The sequence below is a fragment of the Theobroma cacao genome, chromosome 9 (assembly GCF_000208745.1).
Source record: "Theobroma cacao cultivar B97-61/B2 chromosome 9, Criollo_cocoa_genome_V2, whole genome shotgun sequence".
NCBI lineage: Eukaryota > Viridiplantae > Streptophyta > Magnoliopsida > Malvales > Malvaceae > Theobroma > Theobroma cacao.
The window spans coordinates 7569251-7585597 of NC_030858.1; the positions used below are offsets into that span (position 1 = coordinate 7569251).

At 32.8% G+C, this 16347-nt stretch overlaps 2 protein-coding genes and 1 non-coding gene across 6 annotated transcripts; 1 reads left to right on the forward strand and 2 right to left on the reverse strand.

Moving 5' to 3' along the window:
* TRNAR-UCG lies at positions 1330-1403 on the reverse strand. The gene has a single exon. It is a non-coding gene; the product is annotated as a tRNA-Arg (tRNA).
* Positions 3173-7362, forward strand: LOC18588848. Of its 3 annotated transcripts, none has more exons than XM_007013536.2 (3): positions 3173-3349; positions 4264-4622; positions 4864-7362. In XM_007013536.2, exons 2-3 carry the CDS (start codon positions 4276-4278, stop codon positions 7130-7132), a joined length of 2616 nt encoding a protein of 871 aa, XP_007013598.2. In that variant the 5' UTR covers positions 3173-3349; positions 4264-4275; the 3' UTR covers positions 7133-7362. The 3 variants fall into 3 exon arrangements, with proteins under 3 accessions (XP_007013598.2, XP_017983897.1, XP_017983898.1); XM_018128408.1 differs by having other exon boundaries at positions 4267-4622; XM_018128409.1 differs by lacking the exon at positions 3173-3349 and having other exon boundaries at positions 4535-4774.
* LOC18588849 lies at positions 10925-14442 on the reverse strand. 2 transcript variants are annotated; one of them, XM_007013537.2, is made up of 4 exons: positions 14131-14442; positions 12363-12406; positions 11877-12147; positions 10925-11518 (listed from the first exon to the last, which is right to left on the reverse strand). In XM_007013537.2, the coding sequence occupies exons 1-4, from the start codon at positions 14186-14188 to the stop codon at positions 11229-11231; spliced, it is 663 nt and encodes a 220-aa protein (XP_007013599.2). In that variant the 5' UTR covers positions 14189-14442; the 3' UTR covers positions 10925-11228. The 2 variants fall into 2 exon arrangements, with proteins under 2 accessions (XP_007013599.2, XP_017982069.1); XM_018126580.1 differs by lacking the exon at positions 14131-14442 and adding an exon at positions 14007-14025.

Below are 16347 nucleotides of genomic sequence, written 5' to 3' on the forward strand. Positions count from 1 at the left end.
AGTAAGAAGAGAACTAAAGAGTAGAAAAGAATTAGAGAGAGAATTTAGAGACAAAAGCTCTCAAGCTGAGAATGTGTTAGCGCTGAGGGGAAGAGCCCTCTAAATGAATTGTGAGGCTTTATATATAGTGCTAAAAGTGGCAGTTACTCAAACATAGGCTTTAATGTGCCTAATAAATGACATTATTATAAATAACATAAATGTGAGTAACCGTTACTGTAATTAGATGTAATAAGACTTGTTATCAAGTAAAAGGTAATAGAAAAGATATATACAAGAAAAGGTACAAGAGAAGAAGCTATACAAGAATAGGTACAAGAGAAGAAGCTGTACGAGAATAGGTACAAGAGAAGAAGCTGTACATGAATAGGTGTACGAGAACAAGGTAAGAGGGTGAAACACTTGTACTTCAAGAAAGGGTTAAGAGAAAGACCTCTTAACTACCTCCATATCTGAGCCACCAAGCCAAACTCTCTGAAACATCCCAAGGTGAAAGTAATCTATGAATCCTGCCACTTATTCTGAGTTACTTTCACTATCACCCAAGTGAAGTGGTTATTCTATTTGAAGTAGCTATTCTACTTGTATTAGTTGTTCCATATGGAATAGTGCTTTAGTTATTCTAGTTGTTCTGCTTTAAGTAGTATTCCACTTGTTCTAGTTATTTTGCGTGAAGTAGCGCTTCACTTGTTCTAGTTATTTAGCGTGAAGTAGCAATTCACTTGTTCAGGTTGTTCTCTGTATAATATTATGTTGTAACATAATTTTTTAAAATAACAGTATTAACCAAAATCAAGTATCTACAGTCATAAACCCTTCGGTTGAAAAACCTTGGTGTGGCACAAAAAAAAAAAAAGAATTGTGATTGAATATTCTATTATTCTAAAATAAAAAGGTGGTTCTCTTCTGGGTTCTCTTTACTCACCAGTTCTCACATGGCTACCCCATTGTTGAACTCAAAGAATAGCAAATCAATTCATCGTATAACTCATATCTGTTACTTCTGCCATCCTACGATTAAACTCATTATATTCGAATAATCTCTTACTTGAATAATAAAAAAAAGAGGAAAAATCCTATAATTTGAAAGGGTGAACGATATTTTTCTTTAACTTTTTTTTCCAACCACTATGACCCGCAAATATCATTAATTACTAATTGAGGATAATTAAAGGAACGAAGGGGAGAAAGATTTGGGCTTTAACTGGGCCTCAAAGTAATGTCGCCGAAGCCCAATAAAGCAACGAAGGGGAGAAAGATTTGGGCTTTAACTGGGCCTTAAAGTAATGTCTTCGAAGCCCAATAATAAAGCAGAAGTTAGAAAAGAACCGACCACAGTGGGAGTCGAACCCACGACCTTTTGATCCGAAGTCAAACGCGCTAATCCACTGCGCTATGCGGTCTTGGATGCGAAGTTGGGCTTTTAAAATTAATAATTAAGTTGAAGAACCATTAAACATCGACTTCAACCTCAATCCTTCTGGTTAAATCAGTTAATTCGGTTTATTTGTTGAATGATATAATTGATATTTATATGAAAAATAATTTATCCACTAAATATTAATTTTATAGTTTGTGTGTGTGTGTGTATATATATATATATCAAACTCTAAAGGCATTTCTTTATATTAGTATTTGTTTTCAACTACATTACATATGTATTTATAACACTAATTAATAAATTATTTAATACTATTAGATTTATTGACAAACATTTTTTTAATAAATATCATTCAATGCATTATATTTGTTATTTATAAAAATATTATTAATATTTATAACAAATGATACTATTGAAAGTCATTTCGTATGGTTAGAATTCTTATTTACATATTGAATAAATTTTATTAATATTTAAAATAAAAAAAGATTTAAAATGATAATTCAAGAAATATAATGAACAAATATCTATGTTTTTGTCAACCAAAAATTTTATCAATATTCGTGCTTCTATATATTCCAATACTTGTTGTTATGTTTAAAATTATATATAAATACAAATATTTCTCAACTGTAAAGTGTGAAATATAAATAATTAAATTTGTAATATTAATATATAAAATATTCATAACTATTAGAATTAAGAAAAATATTTTTTAATAAAAATCATTCAATGCAATTAAAATTCATTTACAAATTTAATAAAATTTATTAATATTTATAATAAGAAATTAAATTTCAATCTTTGTGTGATATTACTACTTATAATTATAAATATTATTTATATAATAATTAAATATTAAAAATTATTTTGAATGATAAATCGGCCTAATAAAAATATAATGAGTACCGGTCTTTGTGAGAGGATACCTCTTTAGCCACGATACTTTATCCAACTCAAGTTTTTGAGTAGTGCCGGAAGAGTATAGAGTAGAACTTTTTATTTTGAGTTATCTTTAACTAAATCGAAAAATTTGGTTTTAAACTTTGGATTTTAATTTTATTTGTGTTTTTTTAAAATTATTTATGTTTTATTTGAATAAGATATCTTAATTTGTGTTTAATTTTTATTTAAAATATAAGATTTTTTTTTATATAATTGGAGAAGGGGGTATTCGATTTAGACAGGGGATCATGTACCAACCAATGAGCCAAATGCTTGAGTGCTATTTAAAATATAAGATTAAACAAGACAAATTTCAAATTTTGACATAGCATTATAAAATCCATTTTTAAATATTATGAAATTTAAGAGATATTTGATATGAAAAAAGTAAATAAAATTTTTTATGATGTGATTGATAAAATTATATTATAATGTTTGATAATAAAAAAATCAATATAATATAACATTATATTGACTTTGCATTATAAAATTAATTTTTTTAAAATTAATTTCGTTAAGTAAAAAAATTATATATCAATAAATGAATCGAATGTTTAAATGTTAAATTTTTTTAAAATCAATGTAATATTACTTTCTCATTATTTGGGAAAGTAATTTTGTAAGAGTAAAATGCCAAGCTATTTCTCTTCCACCTAAACTAATATAATTAATTAATGAATTTAATTATTACTTTAAATGACCTTTATTAACTAATTAAGCAGGGCATTTAGCCACGTGTTCCACTCTCGGGGAAAGTCAAACACCGTACGTGCATCCACAAGTACTACTTACTATTAACATGACCCGATATTATGTTTTCCTTAAATTCCAAAACAACCCCTTCAAGTTTATCCCTGTTCCAGTTCCAACCCTAACCCCGAATTTCCCTATTCTATTTTCCATCACACCCGTCCTCTTCTTTACTTCGATAACCCACTCTTCTTTTTCCTAATTTCTCAAAAACCCCCAAACTTTAGGGTTTCTCCCCTCCTCCGACTCCAAGCCCAGCACTTGCTCAATCTGGTAAAATTTCCCCTTTAAACTCTCTTTAAATTTATCATTCAATTTTCTCTTTTTAAATCTAATTGTTATGTTTTTTTTTTCTTTTTGCATGCATTAATTAGTTTAAATTATTTTAATTCTTTTGCATGCAATGGGAATTCTTGAAGCTTAGTGGAAAATGTAATTCAGTTTATCGTTTAGATTGGTGGTTATTTGTTAAAGGTTCTTGCTTTTGATGGGTTTGCTGATTGGATGATCATGACCGTTGGTTTGGTTGACTTTGTTTAAAATTGTTTGCCCAGCCGACTAGCAATGGAGGACATTGACCCATTTGGTTTTTGGCAGCTTTTTCATCTGAAATAAGCTTACATTGACAACGCATTTTAGCTGTTTATTTGTTTAACTTTTAGTACTTATTAAAAATTATTGGTTAACTATGGGATGTTACTTGTAAATATAAGTTTTTAGTAAAAGACATTCTTTTTGTCATGTTGTGTATCATATGTTTTTGTTACCAATGGTAGAGATTGTTAAGTGGGTCCAATGGGTTAATGGTTAAAGACAATGTGCTCTGCTATGCTTTTGAGGAATACTTCGATGATCAGTCAATTAAAACATGTGTCTTCCACTTAGTTAAGCGGAGAAGACTTAACTTTCTTGGACTCTTGGTTCTAGCTAAAATGCCAACTCTTGTGTATCTGTTGTATGATAGGGGAATCTGAAAATTTCTATCTATTCTGTAATGTCTGGGTTGATATCTCCATAATCCATTACTTGCCTTTCATGCGGTACTGATATAATGATGGTTGTAGGACCTCTCTGTAATGATTTTAATATTTGGCTTGGTAAAACAAGTTGTATGGTTAAAAGCAGGAAATTTATCTTTTGAGTTTATGTAAAATATTTTTAAAATTTATTGCTCATTTGATTCTCAGAAGTGATTTGGAATGGCGAGGGGAAAGCTGATCTTGATTTGCCAGTCTGGTGGTGAATTTGTGACAAAAGATGATGGATCCTTGTCATATGCTGGAGGAGAGGCATATGCCTTAGATATCAGTCCTGAGACAGCATTTGATGATCTCAAGTACAAATTAGCTGAAACATGTAATTTGGAATATAAATCTTTGTCCATCAAGTATTTTCTCCCCGGAAACAGGAGAACTCTAATTACGTTGTCTAATGACAAAGACCTGAAAAGGATGTATGATTTTCACGGGGACTCAGTGACTGCAGATGTTTTCCTTACAGGGAGAGCAGGCTTTAATCGTCTACCTTTTGACATGCATGCGAACAGGTAATATCTCTCTACCTGCAATTATTAGTACCTCCTAAAATTCGTTGTTTTTTCTACTTTTTAGTCGTATTACAGTATAGGTGAATCGCGTTGTCATTGCATCAGCAAGCAAAATGAGCATGTGCTGAAAAAATCCATGTTCTTTGATGAGTGTGAGTGTGCCTCAGTATTGTTGTGCATATTGATTAGTCGTGGATTTTGCAAAATCCAAGGTTGCCTTAAGATCAGTCATCACTTGCAGGCAAAGTGGCAAAAAACTAGCCGAAACTGTGACTATGACGGCAGCTTTTCAACCTGCTGCCACTAGTCCTGCTACGTACAAAGTTGCACCTGGCCTGAAGGATGTTCCTGTTGCTATAGCAACCCCTTCTGACTCTGCAAAAGCTGTCAACTCAATAATCCGAAGTCCCACCAGAGCAGCAATTACCTCAAAACGTACTGCCCATAGCATTGCTGATGGTCTTTTTGAGGTTAGCGTTGCTGATGGAACTGCCCTTAGCACAGATATAATTGATATGAGTGCTTCTCCTGCTGATACTGTTAAGAAACGAAGGCGCACTGCCTCCTGGAAAAGTGGTGCAAATGGTCTTACCATTGTGACTGTTGCTGACAATCTTGAGAAGGGAAATACTACATCCCGGAAAAAGAATGCCAGGAATCACAAGCTCACTGTGGTAGCTGATAATATGGAGCAGCATATTGAACCCTGGGTAGATAATGCAGATTTTGACTTTGCTCTGCAGGACTCTAGTAATGCTTCACCGGAGAAACTGGTTGCCTCATGGAAAAATGGCATTACTGGTGAAGGCCAGGATTTCAAAAGTGTGGTGGAATTTCGTGATGCTCTGCAGAAATATGCCATTGCACATCGCTTTGCATATAAATTAAGAAAGAATGATACTAACCGCGCTAGTGGCGTATGTGCAGCTGACGGCTGTCCTTGGAGGATTCATGCATCTTGGGTCCCATCTGCGCATGTGTTTAGGATTAAAAAATTGCACAGATCACATACATGTGGTGGGGAATCTTGGAAGACTGCTACGCCGGCTAAAAATTGGCTGGTGAATATCATAAAGGATAGGTTAAGAGATAGCCCACATCACAAACCAAAAGAAATCGCTAATGGCATTCTTCGTGATTTTGGGCTTGAGCTGAACTATACACAAGTTTGGCGTGGAATTGAAGATGCTCGGCAGCAACTTCAGGGTTCATACAAAGAGGCGTATGGTCAGTTGCCTTGGTACTGTGATAAGATAGAAGAGGCAAATCCTGGTAGTTTTACGAAGCTTCTTATTGGAGATGATAGAAAATTTCAGCGTCTTTTTCTATCTTTTCATGCTACAATTTGTGGTTTTGAAAGTGGTTGTTGTCCGCTTCTTTTCCTTGAGGCCACCCCTTTGAAATCAAAATACCATGAAATTTTGCTCACAGCCACTGCACTTGATGGTGATGATGGGATTTTCCCAGTTGCATTTGCTATAGTAGATATTGAGAATGATGAGAGTTGGCGTTGGTTTTTGGAGCAGTTGAAATATGCATTGTCAACTTCTCGTTCTATAACCTTTGTCTCTGATAGAGATAAGGGATTAATGAAGCACGTGCTAGAAATATTTGAGAATGCTCACCATGGTTACTCAATATACTACTTGATAGACAGCTTCATACAAAACTTGAAGGGTCCATTCCATGGGGAAGGGAGGGCTTCATTGCCTGGAAGTTTCTTAGCTGCAGCCAGAGCAGTCCGACCTGATGGGTTTAGGATGTACACTGATCAAATAAAACGGGTTTCTTCCAGTGCTTATGATTGGGTCATGCAAAATGAGCCTGAGTACTGGGCAAATGCATTTTTCAAGGGTGAGCATTTTAATCACGTAACATTTGACATTGCAGAGTTATATGCTAACTGGATAGAGGAAGCACGAGAACTACCCATTATACCGAAGGTAGAAGCACTAAGATGTAAAATAATGCAGTTGATGAATGGTTGTCAAATGGAATCAAGTAACTGGTCTACAAAACTTACTCCATCTAAGCAGGGGAAGGTACAAGAAGAATGTGCAAAAGCATGTGGTCTAAAAGTATTATTTTCATCCGATACCCTTTTTGAAGTTCATGATAATTCCATTAACGTAGTGGATATTGATAAACAACACTGCAGTTGTGCGATGTGGAAGCCAACTGGGCTTCCTTGTCGTCATGCTATTGCTGTCTTTAACTGCACGAATAGGAGTCTATATGATTATTGTTCAAAATACTTTACAGCTGATAGCTTCCGATCAGCATACTCTGAGAGCATAAACCCTGCTTGCACCATTGCTTACCCCAGTGGAAATGAAAAAGATGCAATAGAAGATTATGAGCAGATAATTCCTCCATGCACCTCACGGCCACTGAGCCAGCAGAAGAAAATTAGGCGAACCAAAAGCCAGGGTATTATCAGAAGATCAGTCTGTTGCACTAGGTGCAAAGGAGTCGGGCATAATAAGGCTACATGCAAGGAAACCTTATAGTGAACATGTACTCCCTCTTGTATGTATCACGCTGTACAGCTTTCATGATTACGTTATATATTCCCACTCCCTTTGAATATCATCACGATGGCCTCTGCATTTGCATGGCTAACGTGTTGTGTTATTCAAAGTTGCATATATGTCTTTAGGCTAAATTAGTTAGAATTTGAACCAATCTTACCATTGTTCCTAAAACCGATTTTGAAGAGCAACTAGCCATATTTCTGAAATGCCTCCTGGGTATCTGGTTTCGAGTTATTAAGAATATGAATAGGTTGTAGGGGTGAATCAGGTTCAGGCTTAAATGCCTTCAACCAAATGGGTATTTGACTATTTGTTCAACTTGGACTGGGCATTTCCTTTTAATTCCCCTCAGAGGATGATGGAAGCCAAGATTTTCATTAACCTGAGCTAACTCAGCTTCATACAAGGCTTGAAACCTAAGAACAAGCATAATGCTAGGAAATCTGGAAATGGTTGTAATCTTTAATCGTCTATCCTCCATCTGCTCGATAAGGCAGTGAATGCCGTTTGGGTAGGTTCTTGCCATGGTTAATTGCGGTGGAAAATGTTATTTAGTAGCATTTAGCTGGGTTCGGTTACTAGTATTCCTTTCATTCATTAATGCCACTGTAACTCTTGCTTGTGGTAAAGGAACAGTCGCGGACATTTTAGTAAGAGGCAAATGCCCAAACCCATTTCTAAACCCAGATGCTGTATTCTCTATAGTCAGGACCAGTCTCCACTTCCATGCAGCCTCTACATATGAACGACGCTTCTTAAAAATGAGCTTTGGATGGCTCTTTGTGCCTTATCTTTTACTTTCTAATAAAACTTTAAAAGTGAGATTTAGATGGCTCTTGGTGTATTATCATTTTATGATTTTCAATAGAATGTAACGTCAAGTATTAAATTATTGAAAAACATATCATTATAATTATTGTTATATATAAAAACATGTCTTCCATCTTTAAAGGGTTGCTTTGAATTAAAATGATCATAAATGGTAAAAGATTGTTTTCACAAATCATTTATTTAGACTATTAGATGGCAGAATTTGTTTCAGATTATTGGTTTTTTTTTCTATGCAAGTTTTACTTTTAACTCTTTTCGAACTGTATATATAATCTCCATGGGCAACTAGTGTTCATATATCAAATCATGTCAAGTACTGTGCTACATAGTTTTACTTAACCTAAGGGCCATTGTTGATTTTAAAATCATGCATTGCCTCTGAATACAAAAGTCGCATGTATTTGTTGGAATTTTGTTCTACTGGGACACACTATTTTGTTCTGTTGTCATAAACCATACAAACCTAGCCTTTGTAAGTATCTTTGATGGGGTTATATTTCTTTCTTTTAGATGGATAATAATTCTTTGCATGCAGCAGTTATCTGTGCAGCTGCTTCCGTAATAGCTTTTGGAAGTCTTTTTGTTGAAAGACAGAGATCTGGGAACAATATATCTATTGATTCTAGTGTCAATCGAGATCAAGAAAGAGAGATGTAAATTGACAGTGTTTTTGTACAGAGGTGATGCCTATTATATGAACCAAATGAGGATGAGATCAATTGCATTTTTAAGTAGGAATAATTTACTAAAATCAAGTAGAGATGTGTTTGTGAGAGAGCAAGTGACTATATTTTTGCATCTAATTGGTCATAATGTAAGATTGCTAGTGATTAGATCAAGATATTTTAGAATTATCTTAAAATTAATATTGAAATACTATAAAGATATGATTAAGTTATTTTGTGATTCCCCTCCGCTTGAAATAGAAAATAATCAAATATTTTATTCATACTTTAGAATACGGATTAATGATAAAAATGATTTAGGCAAACAAATTTATGAGGACAAAGAGAAGGTATGTTACGTATATATATTTTTCTAAAGCTTTATTCTATTATTTTCATATTATATGGTAGAAAATTAAGTCTTTGTTTAATAAAATGAAACAAACAAATTCAAAGCATGAATTTTTTTATCAACAAAGAGACTGACATGTACAACGAAATGCCATTAATTGTTTGAGAAAAATATACCAATTGATAGCTTCGTTAAATCTTTTGCTGATATAAAGTTGAAAGAGAACAATGGAACTGCCTCAATTGATAGCTTGTACACTAGGAAAATGAGGTTGATGAAGAGGTCAGACGTGGACAACATCTTTACCAGTTGGAACTTCACTACCACGATCACATCGCAAAAGGCATCACAGTTCCACTGTTGAAGATGACAAACTTGACAAAATGTCAAAAAGATTGAGAGATATTGCCTTTGATGTTGTGGTCTTTTATGAGCAAGTGATGAAGATGGAAGGGTTGGATGATGCATTTCTTGCCTTTGCTATTTAAGGTAAAAGGTATTCACGGTCGAGAGTGCCAACTTTAGAAGAGTTTGGTCACAGAATTTCTTGTATCCTAGGAATAACAATTAAATTTTATGGTTTATGTAAAGTTTATTGGTTGGTTGTTAGATGATTTTAATTACGTAGAAAGATTATTTGTGGATTATTTTTATTTATTTATATATAATATTTTAAATGTTGAAAAAAAATATTTTCAATGTTGATTTATTTATGGTTTTATGGTGAAAACTTTTTTAAGATAGTCTACGGTGAAAAAATATTTTTTAAGGGTAATTCAAATAATAAAAAAATTATTATTTTTAGTTTATCTAAATAATAAATATTATTAAATTTTCTAATAAAATATCATTTATAAAAAAAATTAAGAAGTTAATTTTCGATTATCAAACATATTCACTATTGATTGTTATTTAAGTTCACTTTATCTATGCTATATTTCTTTAACATATAAAACAAAAAGAAAAAGAAAAAGAAAAGAAATGTGTCCAAAAAAATATAGTGAAACCAAAAAATGTTTGGACCGGGCCTGAATCACCTACACCAAGCCCACGTAATTTAAAATCACTCTATTTCCTTATAAACTAGGGTTTGTTTGATAATCAGAAAAATAATTTGGGGGTGAAGAATTTTTTTTATGTAAAATATTTTATAAGAAAATTAATATTTTCTGTTGTTTGGATAAACTGTCAAAAATATTTTCTATTATTTGCATTTTATGAAAAATATTTTTCATCATCACTGAAAGAGTTATTTGGATATTAAAATAATAAATAAAAATTAAATACAAAACAATTATGTCATTTGATTTTCACATTAAAATTAAAAACTGAAATAAAATTGAAAAAATTAATAATGATATTTTTCAAGTGTTAACCACATATTATAATGAAAGTAAGCTCCAATTTTTCAAAAAAAATTTTCATCTCATCACTTTTTTTACTATAGCACTATAAAAATATCAATATTCAACAATTATATAAAACATTCAAAACCTATATTTATAAATGTGTATTCATTAAATAACAATCATCGAAATTTTTTTTATTATAATTATTAGAAAAAATTTTTCCATTAATAAATAAAAATATTAATAACATTGAATGGTTTTATTAAAAATATTTATTTAATTTTAATAGTATTGAATAATTCAAATATTAACATTTTAAGTTAAAATTTTTTAAAACTGAATATTGATATATTTTAATTTTTTAAATTAAATACTAATATTTATCAAATTTAATATGCTAAGCTTAGTATAATAACAGTTTTTCTTTTCTCCAAAAAAAATCTTACGCTTCACACAGACCTATGAGTATTTTTCCTGTTCGATTAATAAAATATTTTACATTTAACATTTTTTAAAAAATATTTTACATCAAAACAAACGAACTCTAAGGATAAATAGGGATGCTAAGGCATTGAAAATAATGCATAATTTTTATGATAACCCAAACTAAGAATAGCGAGAAGTGCTGCTCCTTGCCTGCCAAGTAAAAATGGTTTAAGATACAGGCAGAGCATTTTCGAGCCTTCATGGCTCTCAAGTGGCTGTAATACTTGCAATATAATGCATGGTTAAGATCCTAATCTGTAAATCTTCAGCTTAGATCACAACAAACCGCCTGCATTTTATGCCCTTATTAAGTATGCCATATTTCTTCTAGAAAATTAGTATGCTAAATGTGCCCACCTCTGTACAATCACTCCTTTCTGCTAGAAGCATCAAACTTGTGATAGTGAACCCGAACATAAAGGACATGGCGGGTCACGCCTATCCTCAAGGCTTGTTCTCTCTTCCAAACAATCTGCATGATATACATGCCCACAAACTAGAACTGCCACGACAGAGAATTCACCAGAAGCCAGTGCATTTCCAAGTAAATAAGGTTTCCGTTTCAAATGCTTCTGACATATGCCACAAACAATCTTCACCTTGTCAAGTGATACTGCATCCATCACCAACGAACTAGACATTATTCGCTCTGGTCTGCTAAATGCTTTTTCCCTACCCTCTGCAAAAATTGGAAAACAGAAGTCAATATGGCAAAAAACCATAAGCAGAGGATGTTGAAAATTTTATGCTGCAAAAATGATGAGACAAAAAATAAGTTTAAACTAGCACCATTTCATTGAAGCTCAAATGATTCAACTCTTTAGTTATCTAAACAGTGAAAGAGAAGAAAGAACATGACTTCCTGAACTTTTGCTGAGAGTTTGATTCTATAAAGTTAAGTTTGGTATGAGTCCAAGTATCTTGTCTTACAATTTGTGTAATGATCTTGATGAGATAAAAAATTCATTTCCCAACTGTCACATTCTATGGAAACATAGAGATTCTTGGCATGAAAACCAGTAAGAGTTGCATACAACCTCCATGGCGTCCAGACTCTGGGCTGTAGTGCTCAAACTTGAAGGGTAATCTGTCATCATGTAAAGGACTAAACTTGCCATGAGAAGTTGATGCATTAGCAAGGCTGCCAGAATTCCGGCGTGAGTAGTGATGGCCATAGTAATGGCGTGATCGTTTTAGAAATATGGAGCGCCCAAGATTGTACTGGCGATTAGCAACAGAAGAGTTGGAATTAAGCAGCTTCACAGAATTATCTCCAACATCCACGCCAGCATCCAAATTCAAAGATTGCTATAGAATAAGGAGAAAAAAAATAACGAAACAATGCAGACAATTCAGTTGACAAAGAGATGATTAAAAAAAAAAAGCACAAAGATACCTAAGAACTATTCTGACCCACAGTTGAATCATATCCAATTTTCGTCCATCAGGTAAAAGATGTATCAAGATATGTTAGAAATGAGGAGAAGAACTATTTTCAAAAATGAATAAAGGAAAGAACAAACCTTTTTGGATAATAATTCTGTTCCTGAAGAGCACGGCATGTCGTCTGCAACATTCAATATAAAGCACAATGAGTATTCACATTCTGATTGTTGACATCTAAACGGGAAGATGTTCTTAGCAATTTTCACAGTATCAGATTATTAAACTGAAGATAACAACCAAGTCCTCCGTTGCATGAAGATATTTCTTTTTCCTTGATTTGAAAGCAACATGACCAAATCTCATCATGACACATCAAGATAGCAATCCTATGCTAAACCAAAAATTGGGATAACAACTCAGAAATAAATGTAGCAAATTGCAGAAGCTAATGCGAACATGGTACACTTAAAGACAAGTAAAAATAGAAATAGAAAATAAAAAAAAAGCGATAATTTCCATTTCCTTTCTAACACAAACAGGAGCAGATCAACTTAATAGCATATATAGAAGGCCTAGAGGTTGAAGAAAATAAAATTGAGGTTCACTTGTTATGATTCAAATTTGATGAACCTGTAAGGAGGATGTTCAAGCACAATGGTTTTCTACATTCAAGGGTATGCAAATTGCTTAGATGCTACCATGTATACACTCTCAATCTAGAGGTCCTACATTCAGCAATAAAATGTCAAACATCTTGAAAGGCATACATGAACCTAGACAGTTTCCAATCAAATAAATCAGAGAACAAAATTGACAAAAGGAATATGTACATAAAAGTACATACCACATAAAAAATTAAGAAGAAGAAAAAAGGTAGGCTTCAAAACTGTTTAAGCTATTGTAAACTATATAATTCCATTAGTCGTCCTTGCCAATAAAGGTCAAGATTAGTTATTCATAGCTATAATAAGGTGGCCTAACAAGGCTAGAGCAGTTCAAATGGCATAGGCATAAAGTGGTTTACTGACAGTAGAGAAGTTGCAATGTCAGTCCTGAATATAACTAAAACTGAAAATTTGTGGGCCAAAGAAGTTTTAAAGAGGCAGGCATAGAGAATATAATCTCGCAAAAGCATATAGCCACTTTACCATACAAACTTTGCAATATTTATCAACAGAATTCTCTAAGTTTCACAATAGCAAGTAGGATGGTATGATCAAAACACAATAAAATTAGGTCATGACATAAAAGGGGAAAGAAGCCAGACTGAGCTCTGTCCTTCAGAAGATTCTAGGCAACAGAACTGATCATTGCAAACAAAAAAAAGAAAAGGTTGGATAGCAGAGTGCTAGGTAGCAATTAATTAAGTAGAAATCAGAAGTACATCAACAAAACTAACCAAGCAAGGGACTGCATTATATCAAAATACAAGCATTGATTGTCCAACCTATTTTCTAACAAAATGAACCTCCTTTCCTCTTCATATCTCACATTGCATAAAATCCCAGAAATTTACTCTGTACCCCATATCAAATATTCACATCAATAACAAGCATTTCCAGTGTCAATAAACAACAAGAGTAGCTTAAATTAGCAATTCAATAAATTAAAACCAAGAGGTATCAACAGAGAAAACAAGAAGCAAAACGTTAAATAATCCCACCGATTAACAAAGTGACACAGATCAAATATAGCGGAAAATAACTAAAAAGAATAATAAAGAAAGCACTTAAAAACAAAACTGGAAACCCCAATTCTTAAAAAAGCAAGAATAGACATACTCAATAATTATTGCACCGAATTCTTACAAAATTGGCCAACATTATTCATGCACCCAAATATCTCTTTGTTCCAAAACTTTATAGAAACAACAAATAAAAAAAAAAAAGAAGGAAAGAAACGTACCCGAAGAAGAAGGAAGGTCGAGATTGTTAGGTTGGGAACTTCTCTTTCTCTTCCCCATAATATTAAATTCAGACAAAGAAAAAAAGAAAGAAACAAAATATAGTAAATTATCCAAAATTAAAATGGTAGAGAAAGTTTTTTGGGAAGTAACATTCAACGGCTGGGAAACAATAACCCCAAAATTAATTTAAAGTGGCTTTATTTTTTTAATATTTTTAAAGGATTTTTGGGTCATTTTTGGGTTTTGGAACTGTACGGTCAGTAAGATTGGTAGAGAAAACAACAGTTCCGTTTGTGTTCTTTTTATCTTTTCTAAGGTGAAAGGAAAATGTGAGACGAAGAACAAAAGAACACGTGGCAGTAACTGAGATCCAAGCCGGCAGTCTCTTAGGTGTCCCATGAAAAAATTATACCCTTAATAATAATAATAATAATAATAACAATTTATTTTGACAATAGAAAAAGGTTTTATATTCGAAATTTGCTACGCATGCTTTATTCCTATGATGAATTTGTTTTTGATTAAAAGGTAATCTTACTTTAATTTGAATGTTAATTAAGTTTATTTAACGAAATGTGTTTGGTTGTGCATTCGTTCAGGAATACATTGCTCAAGAGAAGAGGTTGGGAACAACCGAAAGCTGCTCGTTGGGCCTCTAATCTCTATTTGGGATTTGCTTTGTTTCCAAAAGTAAAAGGCCCATAAAAAATAAAGACAAAAGACCGAATTCAATTAATATGGGAGCAAAACAACACCTTGGACACTTTGATTTTATGCTCTCTTTGAAAAGCAGATTCTGATAATTTTCTTTTTCAAAGCAAAAATACGAATAGAATAATTGCAAAGAAGTGGAGAGAGTTCATCATTTTTTAAAACTCAAATCCCATTGCTTTTGCTTGGCGGGCTAAAAAGGAAGATGGCCCAAAGCAACTTTCCTGGCTCTATCCAAAGAGAATTTTGCCTACAAGCATCACCTCCTTATCCCAAGTGGGAGTTTGTCACACGTCTAATGCCTTATGGCTAATCTAAACTTTTAATACTTATCTCTGTCATTAGAAAATTGCAAAGTATGTATATGATTCAACTTATAGTAGTCCAATATAATGAAATACCATAAAGTTAATCCCACCTAATCGCCACGATATCACAACATTTTTAATATCATTTATTTATTACTCTTTAAGCAAAGAATATTCATGTATTTATGATAATGCTATCTTGTCAACGTATTCATAATAGAATAAAGGGGTTTATGAATGTAGTTGCCGACATATATGTTAAAAAACCATTATAAAGAAACAACCAAATCCTCCCTCCTTTCATGTTTGCTCCCTTTTAACATAAACAAGGCTGGCACCAAACGGTTTTGTTGTTTATTATTTTTAAACAACAAAATAATATTTGCCTTTATGTTCAACGTCGTTCGCACTTGGTGCTACTGCTCCTACCTTAAATAATATTTGCGTGCAGGTTTTCCCAATTCTAAAAGAAGCACAACACACTGGGGATTCCCAGAATTACTCTGGTATGGATGAAGCTGTCATTGGTCTATCTGGCATCGATTGGGACAACGTAAGAATGTTGTTTCAGAATATTAATCTTATAGTGAACGTGACGTATGCCAAGGAGTTTGTACCATGGGCTGGCTTTGATAATGTTCGATCGAGAAAATGAATTGTCCCATCATTCTATTCAATCATTATTTTAGGGTGATTACATAGGCCGGCTCATACTTGATTATCTTCCCAACATTACATTCGTATCACATGGAACCATTTGGATTTGTGAGAGTTTGATCAGGAAAACAGATTAATATTAAAGAAATAGGTAAGTGTTTATTGCTTGCAAGGCAATTATGTTAACCGCTGAAACACCAGGTTTGTCGTGCGTTCTTCAGTCAATTAAGTCTTTGACGTTAACATTAATAAAAAGGATGGGCAAATGGACAACTTGACACTTAATTAAAAGAAAGAGAAAAATCACGCTAACAAAAGGGATCTTATTTACATTAATCTATATATATTGGGAGTTAGGCTAATATCTTATGGATTTAGCTTGACTTTCTACCAAATTCAGAAGGATTTTCCAAGTGCTGAAAGGAATATTTTAAATTTTTTATATGGAGAAAAAAAATGATGAAAACTCCACGTTAACGACATTGAAAAGAACGTACCTTTTACTTTTTTGAAGCTAGAGAAAAAGAAATTGTAACTGCT